Source organism: Oncorhynchus tshawytscha, linkage group LG02 (assembly GCF_018296145.1).
Source record: "Oncorhynchus tshawytscha isolate Ot180627B linkage group LG02, Otsh_v2.0, whole genome shotgun sequence".
Taxonomy (NCBI): Eukaryota; Metazoa; Chordata; class Actinopteri; order Salmoniformes; family Salmonidae; genus Oncorhynchus; species Oncorhynchus tshawytscha.
Window position 1 is genome coordinate 53201234 of NC_056430.1, and position 18450 is coordinate 53219683.

An 18450-nucleotide genomic window follows, 5' to 3' on the forward strand; every position below is an offset into this window, starting at 1 on the left:
CTAGAATACCCTACAAAGTTAGCACAAGTGGAAACATTGCAACCAGCTATTCCAGAAACTATTGAGGGAAAATAAATACAGTCATTGGCCTTACACATTTCTTAGAGGCCATAAAGTAATTCCATGTACTGAAGGCAGAGCAGACAGAATCATGGCCAAAGTGCAGATATCAAATGTTTAGCTAGTACTCCAGGTGTAAGAAATATTTAGGCAATTATGCTCACTTCTGAAAGGCTGTGCTCTATCCAACTTAGCCAGCTGATAAATAGTGTTCTCGGGAACGGTAACAAAATTCAAGCTAATTTAACACACAAACAACCACTGCCTTTCCGCACCTCCAGGCTCTGCCTTTGGCTGCCTAATTTGTTGAATAAATAACAGGTTTCTGGCTGTGCATCACTGACACTAGGCATGAGCTTTATATGCAAGTAAATATCATGACCCAATAGTAATACTGTAATACCCAGTGCAGAGAGGGTTCCTTAAGGAGGATTAAGATACTGTAAGGACTTGTTTTAATTGTGTCTATTTTTTATCAGGAAACTATGAGTGGGTCATACATTGCCCTTTAAAAAAACAAATGTTATTTGGCAGAACTACCTTTTGGCATTTGGTGTACAGCTGATTTTAGCCAAAACATGAAAGTATTCAAAGTTTCTTTCCTTACTCAACAAATCCTCTTAGAATAAGCTATTTCTTCACAGCAATATACTGTAAATGTACAGTATGTCATTCTGGTAATTCATGAATGGGTTGATGTATTGATTCATGCTCCCCAGCAGGACTAAGAGTGAAAGCAACATGGCATCTAAGAGACATTTGCACGTATTGTAAAAATGTTCAGAAGTAGAGTGTAACAAAATGGGGCAAAAAAAAAACAGCACCCGATTCAGACTTAGGAAATCTATTCCTTTTTCAGGAGCGGTGCGTGGGTTAAATCACTGGGGAAGTAAGTAAAAAAGCCATATTACACCCTATGTTCTGACATAACCCATTCGTTCATATGCCACCGTGATATACAATAAGGCCGAGACAACAAAAAGACAGTCACACAGTGGCGGAATAAATTAATAAATAATAATAATATTATTATTTATTAATTTAATAAATACATTTATTATTATATTAATCAAAATAAATTCAACTTCACATACGTTTGTTTCATCAACCACTGTCTCGTGAAGTCCATAAAGCAAATATTGATTGTAACAAACAGTTACATGACCTACAGCAATGTCAAGGAAGTTAATATTTTCGACAGTTTACTAAACAACTACCGATTTAGAACCACAGAGTTACCGCAAGTCAGCACAAAGACAACAGGAGCACTGCCTCCGCTATTCCAGCAACATCTCAACATAAACATTTAAACATCATAAAATCAACCAGGCTATGGATGCTTAGTTTAATACAGTGAATACAAACTTAAAGATACCAAAAACAATGTAGTCCAATCAATGTTCCTAAATATCATTTGTGGCTATCCAGGGTACTGATTTCTCTCTGTGTGTGCGTGCATCCGTGCAAGTAATTATTAGTTGAAAGCCAATGCCAGCCTCCTCTCTTTCATGTAGACAAAACAGTCTATGGCTCTGTCATACAGTATGCTTTTTGTTGTCATAGCTTACCTAGCTAAAATGCTTGCTAGCCTAACTACTTTACATAGGCAACAATGAACCAGAAAAGTTAGCTAGCTAGTTAACATGAGCCTTCTAGGCTACAGCTTGGCTTCATATTGAACTTCAATCATCTCAGGCTAGTGGCACAATATATGCATTTTTTGGTTAGATCATAATCCTTGTCCTGTACAGAGAATTAAGTCCAAATACCCATCTCCATCCATGGCTTAGAAAAGGGCTGATTTAGCAAGCTAGCTACTGCAGGACAACACAAGCAGACCAGAAACAGACATGTTTTTCTGACAATAACGTTTTGCTTTGGATGTGATTTGATTTGTGTGAAGCCAAATCCAAACTGGCCTACCTTGGGGGGAGTTTTGCTGCGCCAGGACAACCCACAATTGAGCTCAGTTCAATGCTGATTGGCTAATTATTCAATATTTTTTTATCAAGGGTGGCCAAATGCTTGCTGGCATCAATCAATCAAATGCTACAGCGGACACATGTCATACTCTTTTGGTCATCAGATACATGGGCTACACATACTGAGACAGAGGGAAGCTGTTTCCCTTGCTCTGATGATTTTTCCGGTGAGATTCAGCCACTTGAGAATTGAAGTAAAATTATGAAAACTCAGAGAGACAAAAGATAAATGATTTTGTCATAAAAAAAACGTATTGGTAAAATACTTCAGAAAACCTGGCTTACCTTGATATCCATGAAGAAATACCAGCCACTGTCCTTTTCTACGCGCTCTGTTATTATCAGACTTATGTTATTCATGTGTGTGACAAGCTAATTTGGGTGTGTCTTCCTTCCGCACTCTGAAAATATATTCTAGGCAAGAAAACCACACCCCATGTTGATCTTCTTTTGGCTGCTGCAATGTTATCATGGAGATCCCACACAGACAAAATGTCCTCATTAAACAAACCAGCTCAAGAACCTCACTACTTTTATTTTGAAAGTCAAAGTTAACATACAGGACACTGTCACCATGAAATAAGAATACAAATCTGTTATTGAAACATAAAGCAGGCTACCCCAGATTAAAATTGTAATATCTTTCTTTGGCTGTCAAATAAAATTAAATTTAAGTTGACATTTAGAACCTGGATAGTGCTTGACCGTAAGCTATTTTAATTTGCATATTTGAAACTATGAGTGCACAAAGCCTAATATAGCCAATTTCTTACTTGTGCGGGTGGTGGGGCAGCTTGACTCAATTTCAGGGATTACATTGCACAAGTAAAATTCTATTAACAGCTGCAGCTTGCCCATTTCAGTGGGGTTATCATCATGGTAAATGAAGGGCTATCACCCGACTTGTAAACAATTGTTTCAACTAGATGGGATGGAATACTGGGCTATTTAAGGTTATCAGTATGACTAGTAGTCTAGAACCACCATGGAAGAGATGGAAAAAAGACACAAACCAATTTCTCCAGCGAGGAGCTGGAGATACTGGCCACTGATGTGACTCGCTCTATTTATTTATGATACGCTTAAAAGTGACTCCAGTAGAAAACAACAAATCTGGCATTCAGTATTAGGCTGGATGAGCGCCCTGACAAGTTGCAAATGAGACATCCAAACTGCTGTAAAGTCTAGATTGTCAAACCATAGGACCTTGTTCAGTGCGACCAGTGGAGGGCCAAGCGCGAAGCTCCACCTCGCTCCTTGGGAGGAGCTGATTGGATCGACCCTCTCCACCACCGACACCCACGGATATGGTGATGGTGTGGATAATGATCAAGGTAAATACATACAGTATTAATTAGGCTACAATGATAAGGATTGACAAAAGATGAATTGTAGACATATGATATGTAGTGGGAGACATCTGTCTCAAATAAAAGCAGTTTGTTTATCCCACAGTGCAGGCAGGGATGTTGGACAGTGACCCCCTATCAGATGCTGTAGCCTGGATTGCAGAAGCACTAGTCAGTAAGGCCAGCAATTCCATGACACTGTTGAAAGAAATTAAGAAATGTATAATTAGAGACTGCAGATGGCGTCCTACAGTATAGGTAAAACTGAGACTTTCCCTCCTACTTTCATCTCCTCAGACGAGGAGACACCTGCTGTTCCCCCGAGAGAGGGCGGTAAGGCCTACTTTGTAGCTTTCCTTCAGTTGAGGGTTGAACGGAGGAAGAAAGACATGTGTCAGTGCCAATCTACCCCCAGGTCCAGATGACCCAGTGTACCGTCCTCAATTGCGGTTGGAGGAGGAGCGGATGGAAGAGTTTAGTTTAGTTCATGAGGATACCCATTAGCTACTGCAAAATGTAGCAGCTACTATTCCTTGGGTCCACATAAAATATACAAATGCATGACATAGTACAGAACAGTTATAGACAAGAACAACATAAGATATTACATTAAATAAAATAAAATAAGAGTTAATATCGGAAAGACACCAAGAGACAACACAAATTACACACTAATCATATATCCATATTCTTATTGTTATATACAGCAGCCTACAGTTAAAGTAGATCTTTAGAAAGAGGAGAGGCGCTGTGATACAATGTTTTTTTAGCTGTTTTTTTAAAGCTAAACTTGCTTTTTGGACTGTTAACCTGGCTCTATAAATATAACTGAGCAACACATTATATCTGGTTTTGGTTTGGGTACCTGAAGAAACACGTGTCTGATGGGGGTATGTGCGTCTCTTTGAAGTGTACGCTAATAGATTATACAAGTAGGCATTTTCAACACACACAAGTTTTTTTAAAGACTAGAAGAGAAGTCGTCAATTTCTCCTTAACTATGAAAGACTATCATTCATGCTGTTGATATTAGTTCAGTGTGTACAGTTCAGGACAAGGCGTGGTGCTTTTGTTTTGAGCCAGCTGCAGCTTCGATAGGTATTTCTTTGCTGCACCTGACCATATTACCGGACAGTAATCAAGATGGGACAAGATCAGAGCCTGAAAAAACCCAGAACAGCTTTATATAACAGACATACCTCTTCCCATCTTCACAACAACTTTGTCTAAATGACTTGAACATGATAACTGACTTAGTAACTACTTAACATACTTTGCAACTACTTAGGAATGTTACTCCTGGGAGTTCAACTTCTTCAATTTGTTCAATGGTCACCCTTTATGCACAACTCCAGTTGACGTTCTGGTCCAAGAGAATGTTTTGAACCAAATACAATGCTTTTGGTTTTAGATGTATTTAAGATCATTATATTGTTAATTACCCATTCTGACACTGACTGTAACTCCTTGCTAAGAGTCTCAGTGATATCACTGGCTGTAGGTGCTGTTGTGTAGAGTGTGCAATCATCAGCATATATAGTAGTCTGGGCTTCTTGTAAGACAAGTGGCATATCAAGGCAACTGCCCTGAGGGATACCGCACTGTACATATCTGACTTTAGAAAAGCTTTCATTGAAGAATAGTCTCGGAGTTCTATTGGATAAGTAATTCTCCAACCATGCGATGGCAGGTGATTTAAAGCCATAACAAGTGAGTTTTTTCAATAACAAATTATGACCAAAAACATGAAAGGCTGCACTGATAATCTAAAACAGCTCCAGCTATCATCTTCTTATCCATTTCTTTTTAGCCAGCCATCTGAGTAACTGCAGTACAAGTTGAGTGCCCTTCTCTATATGCATGCTGAAAGTCAGTAGTAAACTTGTTCTTTAAAAAAGAGCATTGTATTTGTTCAAACACAATTCTCTATATCAGTTTACTAAGAACAGGCAGCAAATGGATTGGGTGGTTGTTGGAGCCAGCAAATGTTGCTTTACTATTTTTAGGTAGTGGAATTACTTTAGCTTCCTTCCACGCCTGTTGACACACATTCCTTTAGGCTTTGGTTAAAGAGATGGAAAATAGGGGTGACAATACAGCGGGGAGAGGGCCCTCCAGGAGACGTTCCGCACCCGTTTGACCACGCCCCTAACAGGAATTGATCCAACCCATTATCACAGATTATTGTAAAATAGACACTAATTGCTTATTGGAAATACATGTTTTTGTGTGCAGTACACGATTTTGTATTCAGTGCATTGATTTAGATTTTTGATTCAGTGATTGTGTATTCAATCGGAGATTAATACAGTAGGTTACAAAGGTTGCGTGTTCAAATCTCATCATGGAAATCTTTAGCATTTTTGCAAATTAGCTACCTTGCAACGACTTGCTACTCTGCAACTACTTAGCATGTTGGCTAACACTTACCCTAAACTTAACCCTTTAGCCTAACCCTAACCTTAACCCCAACCTTAATCCTAAACTTAACCCTAACCTTAACCCTTTAACTACTTAGCTAGCATGTTACCAAACCATAATCTTAACCCCTAAACCTAACCTTAACCGCTAACCCAGCAAACATAAGCCACCTAGCTAGCCTAGCCAATGTTAGCCACCTAGCTAGCCTAGCTAACGTTAGCCACAACAAATTGGAATTTGTACACAAATGCGTTATGAAGAATTAGTGATGTTGTGTCTATTTCACATTAAGCTGTGATAGTGTATTGATTTACCACGTGCTGAAGGAGCTCAATGCTACCCTTAACCACAGATTGGGGGAGATTATAGAGGAACTCCAGGACCATAGCCCCAAGTTAAAAAGGCCCAAACCAGGGGAACCTTTAATAATAAAGATTGAATTCAGTTTATAGTTTGTTCTGAGTGTCTAATATTACTGGTTTATTAATTTACAATTACGCATGTTTTTAGTAGACATGAAAATTCACATGTTCGAGAAGGCATTTCTGCCAAAAATCGCATTTTGATAAAAACACGTTTTACGTTCAAACTGCTCTCCTGTGAAGTTGTGACTTGCGACATCCGCCTAGTTTCCTGAATCGGGTCACATATATAGAAAGTGTTTGGTTTGAGGGGATGCACCTAAGCAATATAGCCATTGGCCAGTTGTTGGTGTGCTCTCCTAGCACTGCCATCTCCCTGGTGACCTGCAGGTAACGGCCTTCCTCTTCATCTTGCTGCAGCTGTTGTGGACCAGGACCGGGTGCTTGGATGTCTCGCTTCACTGCCATGTTGTGTAACATGGCGCATGCCACGAACACCAGGCACATCTTGACAGATGTTAGCAGCATGGTACAGTCAGAAGTGTCAAGTTGCAGGAACCTGCTCTTCAGGACTCTCCACGAAGATACTCTCCACGATACCCCTGGTGAGAGTGTGCCACATTATACCCCTCCTGGCTTGAAGGGTTGTGGAAGGACATCATGAGCCATGGCAGAAGTGGATTGCCTTTGTCACCTGTTGAGATAAACACCTTTTAATATAACTAATAGCACAATTACATACATCTTACTCCTTAAACATGGGTTATATATAGGCTACTCACCGACTAGCAAGTCCCCATTCAGAGTGGCCATTCTCTCCGCCAACCCAGAGTGCCACAAAATGAAGGAGTCAAGGGCTGACCCTGGAAATTTGGAACAAACTCTCTAAATCAACTGATCTGCATCACAGACCACTTGAGCATTCACAGCTTGTTGCCTCATTCAATTTCTGTACACATGCCCGTCGACAGAGGGTGCCCTGGTGGCTACAGTATATGGGTGCCACCGATGGCACAGAGCACATTGGGGCCCTGGCGTGGAACCTCTCCTTGATGCACCAATGTTCTGCAGGGGCGTCGGGGAAATTAATGAAGTGGTTGGTGTACCGTAGCAACGCAGCAAGGAAGAGGGACAGGCACATGGACACAGATTTGGGAGATGCCAACGACATCTCCGGACACTCTGAAATGACCCAGTAGCAAATACAGAGTGGGCACAGGTGACTGAGGAGAACCGGGAGTGATGTTGGCTGGTTGATCCTGCTCTCCAAATCGTCCGACATAAGATGACAGCTCCATACTCACTGCTCTGTCCAGCTAAAAGTGTTGGACCCACTCCGTGTCCGTCATTCCCATTACATTTAGACTGCCTCGGAATGTGCAAGGGCGTGATCACAGGCTGACATCTCCGTTGTCTGTCCCTCAGGAACAGCAGGGAACAATCACGGTTTATATACCTGTGGGTTTGAGTTTAGAGCATCTTCAGACCAAACAAATGATGCATAAAAACACAGCAACTCAATAATTTTCATGTGCTTGGGAAGGGCCTGTTGTAATGTGTAATGTGCTCCTGCAATGCTCTGCTCCCATTGAGTTGCTGTATTTTTTACATTAGTTTGTCTGGTTTGCAGGCGACCTTATCCTATATCGGCTACTGAACAACATATTTGACCAAATTAAATTAATCTGCAAACCCACAAGTTAGGTATTAATAGAATGTAGGCTAATCTATCAAATGTACACTACATGACCAAAAGTGTGTTCCAAAATCATGGGCATTAATATGGAGTTGGTCACCCCTTTGCTGCTGTAACAGCCTCTACTCTTCTGGGAAGGCTTTCCACTACATGTTGGAACATTACTTGCTTCCATTCAGCCACAAGAGCATTAGTGAGGTCGGGCACTGATGTTGGAGATTATTCCTGGCTTGCAGTCGCCATTCCAATTCATCCCAAAGGTATTCAATGGGGTTGAGGTCAGTTGGCACTATGCATTCGGGCAGGTAGCGTGGTCCTGACATCTGCCAAACTCAGATTTGTCCATTGGACTGCCAGATGCCGTGATTCATCACTCCAGAGAACGCGTTTCCACTGCTCCAGAGTCCAATGCCAGTAAGCTTTACAACACTCTAGCCGAGGCTTGGAATTGCGCATGGTGATTTTAGGCTTGTGTGCGGCTGCTCGGCCATGGAAACCCATTTCATAAAGTTCCCGACAAACAGTTATTGTGCTGACATTGCTTCCAGACGCAGTTTGGGGTGGTGGAGTGTTGTGGTGAGTGTTGTAACCGAGGAAAGACGATTTTGACGTGTTACGCGCTTCAGCACTCAGCGATCCCATTCCGTGAGCTTGTGTGGCCCACCAATTTTCAGCTGAGCTGTTGTTGCTCGTAAACATTTCCACTTCACAATAACAGCATTTACAGCATTGACCGGGGCAGATCTAGCAGGGCAGAAATTTGACGAACTGACTTATTGGAAAGCTGGCATCCTATGACGGTGCCACGTTGAATGTCACTGAGCACTTCAGTAAGGCCATTTTACTGCCAATGTTCACTATGTTCACTGGAGATTGCGCGGCTGTGTGCTCGATTTTATACATCTTTTGGCAATGAGTGTGGCTGAAATAGCCGAATCCACTAATTTGAAGGGTGTTCACATACACTATATCTACAAATGTATCTCTGCATCAAAGTTTTAGGCTGTGCAAAATGGGCACATTCAATGTTGGGGAAATGAAATGGGTCATGAACAATAATTAAAAAGGTACTATTATTTGAAGGTAGTATAAAGTGAGGAAAGCAGAAACAATCACATGCAAAAAAACTGTAATAGTCTCCATGTGGTGCATAAAACCAAAATCCAATCCAACATTAAGGGTGGCTGAAAACAAATATATATACAAAGAATATTGGTTTGCAATAGACAGGGTACTAGATAACACAGACATTTTGGTGCATACCACCTTCTCCAGTGTGGAATAATAGTAAAACATGTATTTTATTGATATCCATGTGTGCTTTGACTTTTGCTGCAAACTATTTTATGATGATTATTCCCTAATGGATTTTGAACTTTAGGTACCTTCTCTAACGCCAGAGGTAACCACAAAACAGGTCTTAGTAACTGGTATCTAGGCCCTTGAGCCATAAAATCGGCCATGGGTGTCCTTAAGCGATTAAGATGTTTCAGATGTATAGTCTATTCAACCCTAAGGTCTCAGTCTTGATTTATTGCTTTGGCACCAGGCATGGACGGGTGAAACAGCGAACAGATAAGGCAAGAGTATTTAGGTCTTCCCTCCCCTCTGGAGGGGGAGAGATTTGCTGAGAACCTTTTAGAGGAGCGTGGCTGTCTTTCCATATGCATACACTGCCTTCAGAAAGTATTCATACCCCTTGACTTATTCCACATTTTGCTGTGTTACAGCCTGAATTAGTAAATATATTGTTTTTCTCATCTACACACAATACCCCATAACGACAGTGAAAACATGTTTTTAGAGATTTTTGCTAATATATTGAACATTTAATTCAGAAATATCTCATTTGCATAAATATTCACACATCTGAGGCAATACATGTTCGAATCCCCTTTGGCAGCGATTACAGCTGTGTCTTTCAGGGTATGTTTTTAAGAGCTTTGCACACCTGGATTGTACAATATTTGCACATTATTCTGTTTAAAAATCTTAATGGATAGACATTCATTTTCAAGTCTTGCTATAGACTTTCAAGTCGATTTAAGTCAAGACTGTAACTAAGCCACTCAGGAACATTCAATGTCGTCTTGGTAAGCAACTCCAGTGTACATTTGGCCATGTGTTTTAGGTTATTGTCCTGCTGAAAGGTGAATTTCCCTCCCAGTGCCTGTTGGAAAGCAGACTGAACCAGGTTTTCCTCTAGGATTTTGCCTGTGCTTAGCTCTATTCTGTTTCTTTTTATCCTAAAAAACATACCTTTTCCTTGCCGATGACAAGCGTACCCATAACATGATGCAGCCACAACCATGCTTGAACATATGAAAAGTGCTATCCAGTGATGTGTTGCGTTGGATTTGCCCCAAACACAACACTTTTTTCAGGAGATTAAGTTAATTTCTTTGCCACATTTATTGCAGTTTTACTTTAGTGCCTTATTGCAAACAGGATGCATGTTTTGGAATATTTGTATTTTCTGTACAGCCTTCCTTCTTTTCACTGTCATTTAGGTTTGTACTGTGGAGTAACTAAAATGTTGTTGAGCCATCCTTAGTTTTCTCTGAAAGTCACCATTGGCCACATGGTGAAATCCCAAGTCCAAAGTGTAATTAATAACTTCACCATGCTCAAATGGATAGTCAATGTCTCCTTTTTTAACTTTAACCAATCCACCAATAGGTGCCCTTCTTTGCGGGGTATTGGAAAACCTTCCTGGTGTTTGAAATTCCATGCTCGACTGAGGGACCGTACAGATCATTGTATGTGTGGGGTACAGAGATCAGGTAGTCATTTTGAGGTGGCAGGTAGCCTAGTGGTTAGAGCTTTGTGCCAGTAACCGAAAGGTTGTTGGATTGAATCCCCGAGCTGACAAGGTAAAAACCTGTCGTTCTGCCCCTGAACAAGGCAGTTAACCCACTGTTCCCCAGTAGGCCATCATTTTAAATAAGAATTTGTTCTTGCATAGTTAAATAAAAGGTACAAAAATATATATATATATATTAAAATGTTAAAAATCATGTTACACACTATTATTTGTAAAAATGTATAAAAACATATAAAATTATTCCATTAATGGGGTATTGTGACACAAAATCTCAATATAATATATTCTTAATTCGGGATGTAACAACACAATGTGGAAAAAGGCAAGGGGTGTGAATACTTATTGAAGGCACTGTATGTATGTCTATTAAACCTTTAAATGTAGAAGTTGTTCGCCTCATTTTTCATCTAGTATTTCTCTACACCTTGACCGGTTTTCAAACCCAAACAGTTGTTACACGTTTGCTACAGTGGCACATTCCTTATTCCAACTTTTCACAAGCACAAGGCTGGTGGAATTATGAGGGAAGTAAGTCAAGGTCAGAATATGGCATATCTGTAGACACACCTCCTCCACACATTAATTTCTTTGATCTCCACCCCAAAATAATTACGGATGAATAGCATGTTATTCTCATGTTTAAGTTCAAGGTCAGAATACGCATAGAGAAAAGTGCATAAAAAGGGAATTAAGTTTCATTTCCACACACATAACTTGGGTCGGAATTGGCCCCATAGAGAGCAGCAAATCTGTCCCAGAATGCTCCAAGTAGCTATGCCAAGGCAGAGAATGAACAAGAGAAACCCCTGACCCAAAGACAACACATTTCCATTCAATTTTTTTGCGGTCAAAGACGAGAGAACTTCTGGAACATTACAGAGCAGGAAGAAAATAAATGAAACGTCCCAGCAGCTACGAGACAGCTAGACCAAGAGAGCACAGTTTTGAGTGTCCTGGTTTACAGTACTGTATGCATTGTAGTGGAGCAGATTGAGAGCTTCAAGTTCATTGCCGTCCACGTCAACAACAAACGATCAAGGCACTACAGAGGGTAGTGTGTACGCCCCAGTACATCACTGGGGCCAAGCTTCCTGCCATCCAGGACCTCTATACCATGTGGTGTCAGAGGAAGGCCCTAAAAATTGTTTAAGACTCCAGCCACCCTAGTCATAGACTGTTCTCTCTGCTACCGCACGGCAAGTGGTACTGGAGCACCAAGTCTAGGTCCAAAATACTTATTAACAGCTTCTACCCGCAAGCCATAAGAGTCCTGAACAGCTAATCAAATGGCTGCCCAGACTATTTGCATTGCCCCCCCCCCCCTCTTTTACATTGCTGTTACTCTCTGTTTATTATCTATGCATAGTCACTTTAAGTCTACCTACATGTACATATTACCTCAGTTACCTCGCCTAACCAGTGCCCCCGCACATTGACTCTGTACCGGCACCCCATGTATATAACCTCGCTATTGTTATTTTTCTGCTGCTCTTTAATTATTTGTTACTTTTATTTTAGATTTTTTATTTAACATGTATTTATTTTCTTAACTGTATTGTTGGATAAGGACTTGTAAGTAAGCATTTCACTGTATGGTCTACACCTGTTGTAATCGGCGCATGTGACAAATACAATTTTATTTGTTTGTGCCTTCAACAAAAACAGAAGCCCATTCCATTTTATTTCTAACGCTTACCTGTCAACAAACTGACCATTTTTCCTGACCCATCAATGGATAGACGTCAGTGAATAAATTAAAATGGGAAAATATGGTCCTATCTACGTTATTTGAAAAAGATTTCCAAATGCCAAATGTGCCCGTGAGCTGAACATCTTTGAGATGCACGTCTGAAATCTAAATGGACCTGTGAAAGAATCCTGTTGGGGAAAATCTCAACAATAAGACTAATGGTCTCCCTGTGATTATATGTTGAAGGTTAATGTTGGCTTGCAGATGGAGGAGGGAGCGAGGAAGGAGCGAGGTGGCGAGAGATCAGACCAGACAATGTTATTGGGAGAGGTGGCAAACACAGAGGGCGATGAGCAGTTAAGAGTCTGCAGAGCAAGAAGAGGGGAGGCCTAAGCCTCATTACACATGTAAATGTGGCTTCCAGCTTGGAGGCCTCGCTTAAAATCTCTGTGCGTCCCAGATGTCACCCTACTCCTTATATAGTGCACTACCTTTGACTAGGGCCTATAGGGCCCTGATCAAAAGTAGTGCACTATACTATATAGGGAGTTAAATGCCATTTGGGATGCATCCCCAGTCTTTTAATTATTCCTTTGCTCCGCTCAGTGTAATTGGCTCCAACTGAGCCCGTGGCTTGTTGACCATGAATGGGAATAAAATACCTTAATGACCCCGTCCATTTTTAATGGGAGTTGAGAATCAGGGTTATTCTGTCTATTCTCCTTCTTCTGCACTATGCATACAGCCACACATATTTTATTCTTACGCCACCAACTGTTCCCAGTTCATGACCTTTGGATTATGCATTCATTTCTGTCCAACTTCAATGATATTGTGTAATCTCTCCACTAAATCGGCTGTTGAATATTATGTACTAAATATCAAAACAGCTGGCATTTTTTGTTTGTTTAATAAATACAACAGATGAAAGGGTATAAAATCGCATGCAAATGCATGATGTCAACAAATTAAAATTAGCATACTCCTCCAAAGGAGCTACCTCAATTTGTATTTTTTGACACTATATTGAAGACTGATACTTGTATATTGATACTGGGGCCACCAAATGTAAAGTGTACACACTCACTGTAAGTCACTTTGGATAAAAGTGTCTGCTAAATGGCTTATTATATACTGATTCAATCCCAGTTTTACATCTTCAGTCAAGAAAGCACAAATGCAAAGAGCACAGACATACATTTTCCTTTTATAACCAATAACTCAAGTATTGGCGTAAGCCTAGTTTGGTAAGCAGCTTATGTGCCAAAAACAGAGTTTATAAATTGCCTTTGGAACAAAGTGTCAAATAGATCATGCTGTCCAATTGAGAAAGGTCCAAACGAGAATCTAGGCGATAATGAAACAATTCTGACAAAGAGGAAGAATGTCTTGGCTGTGCTCTACAACCAACACAAACTGATTTCCCAACATTGCATCCGACCAGCAAGCATACAAAGGTCTACTAGTATATGGCAAACAACTTATGTTTTAAACACAGCTTTGGAAACTTCATCTTCGATTTGATGCGTCAGAGATAGTTTAAATGAAGTAGAGGAGTTGGATTGCTGGTGCTGGATAATTCTTAAAACAAAACTAGAAAGAGCACAATGCAACCATGGGCTGTTCCACAACTGTGATATTGAAAACCCTAGGGTGCGTTGGTAAATCATCACATTACATTACATTTCTGTATGTACACCTTAGAAATTCAAAATGTATTCAAAAATATTGCCAATTAAGTCAGGTTTCCAATGGGATTTGTTTTCTTAGCCCCTTATTGCTGTTGAACTCAGTTTTGGTTGAGTCATGGTAATATTTTTGCTAATCTACTGGAAATAATTATGATGGTGAATTTATGAAATACCAGCAACTTCATTCACACACACCATTCACACAACCAGCACATTAAATACATGGTATTAATGCAATACTTTAAAGTTTGCCCTTACCTGACCCGGCTTGGCATCCTCACAGATAGATGCCTCATAGGGCGTGGCCAGTTCAGGAGGGTTGTCATTCACATCCAGGATACGAATGCTCACTGACGAATGGGATATCTGGGATACATTATCTACAAAGAGAACAGAGATTAATTTGCAGTGTTTGTATTGAATATTTTACAAAATGGTGATGTACTGTATACTATAACAGTGATATTGTAGTGACTGAAGTAACGTGTTGAACTGGACATCCACTCTTTCAATGTATAATATTGAAAGACTGAAAGAAATTACCAAATAAAACCAAAACTGTACATTATTCTACATATAACTTTCAGAGGTGAAATGCAGTGCAAAGCTGATTGAAATCTGAGAAAACAGGGAGGTCATAATATCGTGCAGTGCATATTAATATCACCTTTTCTCCACACACAGAGACGCGTACAAAGCTCTCCAATCTCCCTCCATTTGGCAAATCTGACCATAATTATATCCTCCTGATTCCTGCTTACAAAGCAAAAATTAAAGCAGGAAGCACCAGTGACTTGGTCTATAAAAAAGTGGTCAGAAGAAGCAGATGCTAAACTACAGGACTGTTTTTCTAGCACAGACTGGAATATATACTGTGATTCTTCCGATGGTATTGAGGAGTACAACACATCAGTCATCATCAATAAGTGCATTGAGGATGTCGTCCCCACAGTGACTGTACGTACATACCTCAACCAGAACACATGGATTACAGGCAATATTCGCATTGAGCTAAAGGGTAGAGCTGCCGCTTTCAAGGAGCGGGACTCTAACGAGGAAGCTTATAAGAAATGCCCTCCGACGAACCATCAAACAGGCAAAGCGTCAATAATGGACTAAGATCGAATTGTACTACACCGGCTCTGACAATTGTCGGATGTGGCAGGGCTTGCAAGCGATTACAAACTACAAAGGGAAGCACAGCCGAGAGCTGCCCAGTGACACAAGAGCATCAGCTGTCCCGGACGACTGTGTGATCATGCTCTCCGCAGCCGATGTGAGTAAGAACTTTTAACAGGTCAACATTCACAAGGCCGCAGGGCCATTGATTTTCATATCAACTATCAAATAATGAATATAAAAAAATACAACTTTAATGATTAGAGTACACCAGGGGGCCTGACTTAAACATTGAAATATGGATTAACACACTTAATAATGTGTTATAATAATGTAAATTATTTTGATCATGCCCCTGTTAAAAGATAACAAAGCAATGTTCACACCCCTATTCTCTCAGTGAACTTCTTAAAAGGCCACATCGAAACGTGGAAGGGAAGACGATTACATAATTAGCACAATCAAAATCCGCTTTAAATTAGACTCACTACCCCTAATTACAAAACTCAGTGGGTTCTGCGCGTCAACATCTCCTTGCATTTTAATTTCCGATTCCTAATTATTTGATTATGTTTGACGAGTTTCCATGTTGGAAGTTATGAGTTACCATTTTACGAATGTATCTCTTTGTCAATTGAGAGTGAGTCTTCATTGCAATCTCATGTGTGATGACCCTATCTAATGGATGTGCATGTATTGTAATTACATTCAAACATATCTCCATATGTAACTGTGTACAGTCAACAAATGTTGTGATGTTATTATAATTGTCATCCATTCACAGTTTCAAAGTCCGTAACAACACAACATTTAAATTGAAAGTGCCACCAATCACTCACTCTTCATTTCACAGTGGTGGTAGTGTTGCTAATGAGAATACTCACTCCACTAACAGCATAATCCTTACATCGATGCTATATTTTAATTGACTGCTAGTTGCCTGAGCAGCAAGAATATAAATGGATGTGCACTCACAGTACTCACAGGGGTCCTACAGAGCAGATAGGAGAATGGCATCAGTGGAAATTACATAAACACTACTGCTATTCCACAGAACCAGGCTCTAGACATAAAGGGATTGTGTAGTTCACACCTAATAGTTCAGCTTGGTTGCTACAGGAAGCAGTTTGTTCTAAATGTCAATTCGGTCAATAGGGAAATGGGGATATGAATGGATTGAGTTATTTGGTCTTTGTTTCATCTCCCTTCTGAGGCGAAAGATCAGTGAAGCAGAGAATGGGGTCATACAGTACTGTATATCAACAATCAAATTGTGACGTTGTACTATACAGCTGACCAAAACAAGACATATTTAGATATTTGTTTACATACCTTGAATGACAATAAGTGACTGGAATACACACTTTGGTTTAAATGTCATCCCCAAATCATTCCCCCCACCCCCTAAATATGCTTCTCTGCATCTCTGCTAAAATCTGGGGAAACAATATTTGGTCTTATTCTGTACATTTAGTTATTGCTTGCTTTTCTAAAGTCTACCAACTTTGCCAAGACTTAAGACTCGACATTGACTTGAGACTGATGACTTGAAATTATCTGGCCAGGTTTTGTAACGTTTTGTCACTCATTTTGTGGCACAGAGTCTCCGTGGGTTAGGCTACTCTCCATGCAGCTACTGAAACACACTCAACCCTCTGATTGGGCCAGCAATTGTCAATCAACACAAATCGGGTGATCTAGTGCAGTGAGAAGGTTTTGGAGGGTTGTGAGTAGAGGTCGACCGATTAATCGGAATGGCCAATTTATTAGGGCCGATTTCAAGTTTTCATAACAATCGGAAATCGGTATTTTTGGATGCCGATTTGGCCGATTTTTCTCTTTTCCCCCCCATTTTTTTTTTACACGCAAGTCAGTTAAGAACATTCTTATTTTCAATGATGGCCTAGAAACAGTGGGTTAACTGCCTTGTTCAGGGGCAGAACGACAGATTTTTACCTTGTCAGCTCAGAGATTCAATCTTGCAACCTTACAGTTAACTAGTCCAACGCTCTAACCACCTGCTTTGCCTGTTACGCAAATGCAGTAAGAAGCCAAGGTAAGCTGCTAGCTAGCATTAAACTTATCTTATAAAAAACAATCAATCAATCAATCATAATCACTCACTACACATGGTTGATGATATTACTAGTTTATCTAGCGTGTCCTGCGTTGCATATAATCGATGCGGTGCGCTTTCGCGAAAAAGGACTGCCGTTGTTCCAATGTGTACCTAACCATAAATATCAATGCCTTTCTTAAAATCAATACACAGAAGTATATATTTTTAAACCTGCATATTTAGCTAAAAGAAATCCAGGTTAGCAGGCAATATTCACCAGGTGAAATTGTGTCACTTCTCTTGCGTTCATTGCACGCAGAGTCAGGGTATATGCAACCGTTTGGGCCGCCTGGCTCGTTGCGAACTCATTTGCCAGAATTCTACGTAATTATGACATAACATTGAAGGTTGTGCAATGTAACAGGAATATTTAGACTTAGGGAGGCCCCCCATTAGATAAAATACAGAACGGTTCCGTATTTCACTGAAAGAATAAACGTTTTGTTTGAGATGATAGTTTCCGGATTCGACCATATTAATGACCTAAGGCTCATATTTCTGTGTGTTATTATGTTATAATTAAGTCTATGATTTGATAGAGCAGTCTGACTGAGTGATGATAGGCACCAGCAGGCTCGTAAGCATTCATTCAAACAGCACTTTCATGCGTTTTGCCAGCAGCTCTTCGCTGTGCTTCAGGCATTGCGCTGTTTATGACTTCAAGCCTATCAACTTCCGCTAATAGCGTTTCAAACGTCACTCGCTCTGTGCCTTGGAGTGGTTGTTTCCCTTGCTCTTCATGGGTAACGCTGCTTCGAGGGTGGCTGTTGTCGTTGTGTTCCTGGTTCGAGCCCAGGGAGGAGCGAGGAGAGGGACGGAAGCTATACTGTTACACTGGCAATACTAAAGTGCCTATAAGAACATCCAATAGTCAAAGGTTAATGAAATACAAATGGTATAGAGAGAAATAGTCCTATAATTCCTATAATAACTACAACCTAAAACTTCTTACCTGGGAATTTTGAAGACTCATGTTAAAAGGAACCAACAGCTTTCATATGTTCTGTCACGCCCTGGCCATAGAGAGGCTTTTATTCTCTATTTTGGTTAGGCTAGGGTGTGACTAGGGTGGGCATTCTATGTTAATTTTCTATGTTTTGTATTTCTTTGTTGTTTGGCCGGTGTGGTTCTCAATCA

The 18450-nt window shown here is 40.3% G+C and overlaps 1 protein-coding gene across 1 annotated transcript in view; it reads right to left on the reverse strand.

Annotated features, from left to right (window-relative positions):
* LOC112267143 (cadherin-22-like) overlaps positions 1-18450 on the reverse strand; it is a 278383-nt gene that overhangs the window by 21667 nt on the left and 238266 nt on the right. Inside the window, exon 9 of the mRNA XM_024445273.2 lies at positions 14334-14455. Coding sequence (XP_024301041.1) covers positions 14334-14455 — 122 coding nt within the window. The remainder of the gene's footprint in view (positions 1-14333; positions 14456-18450) is intronic.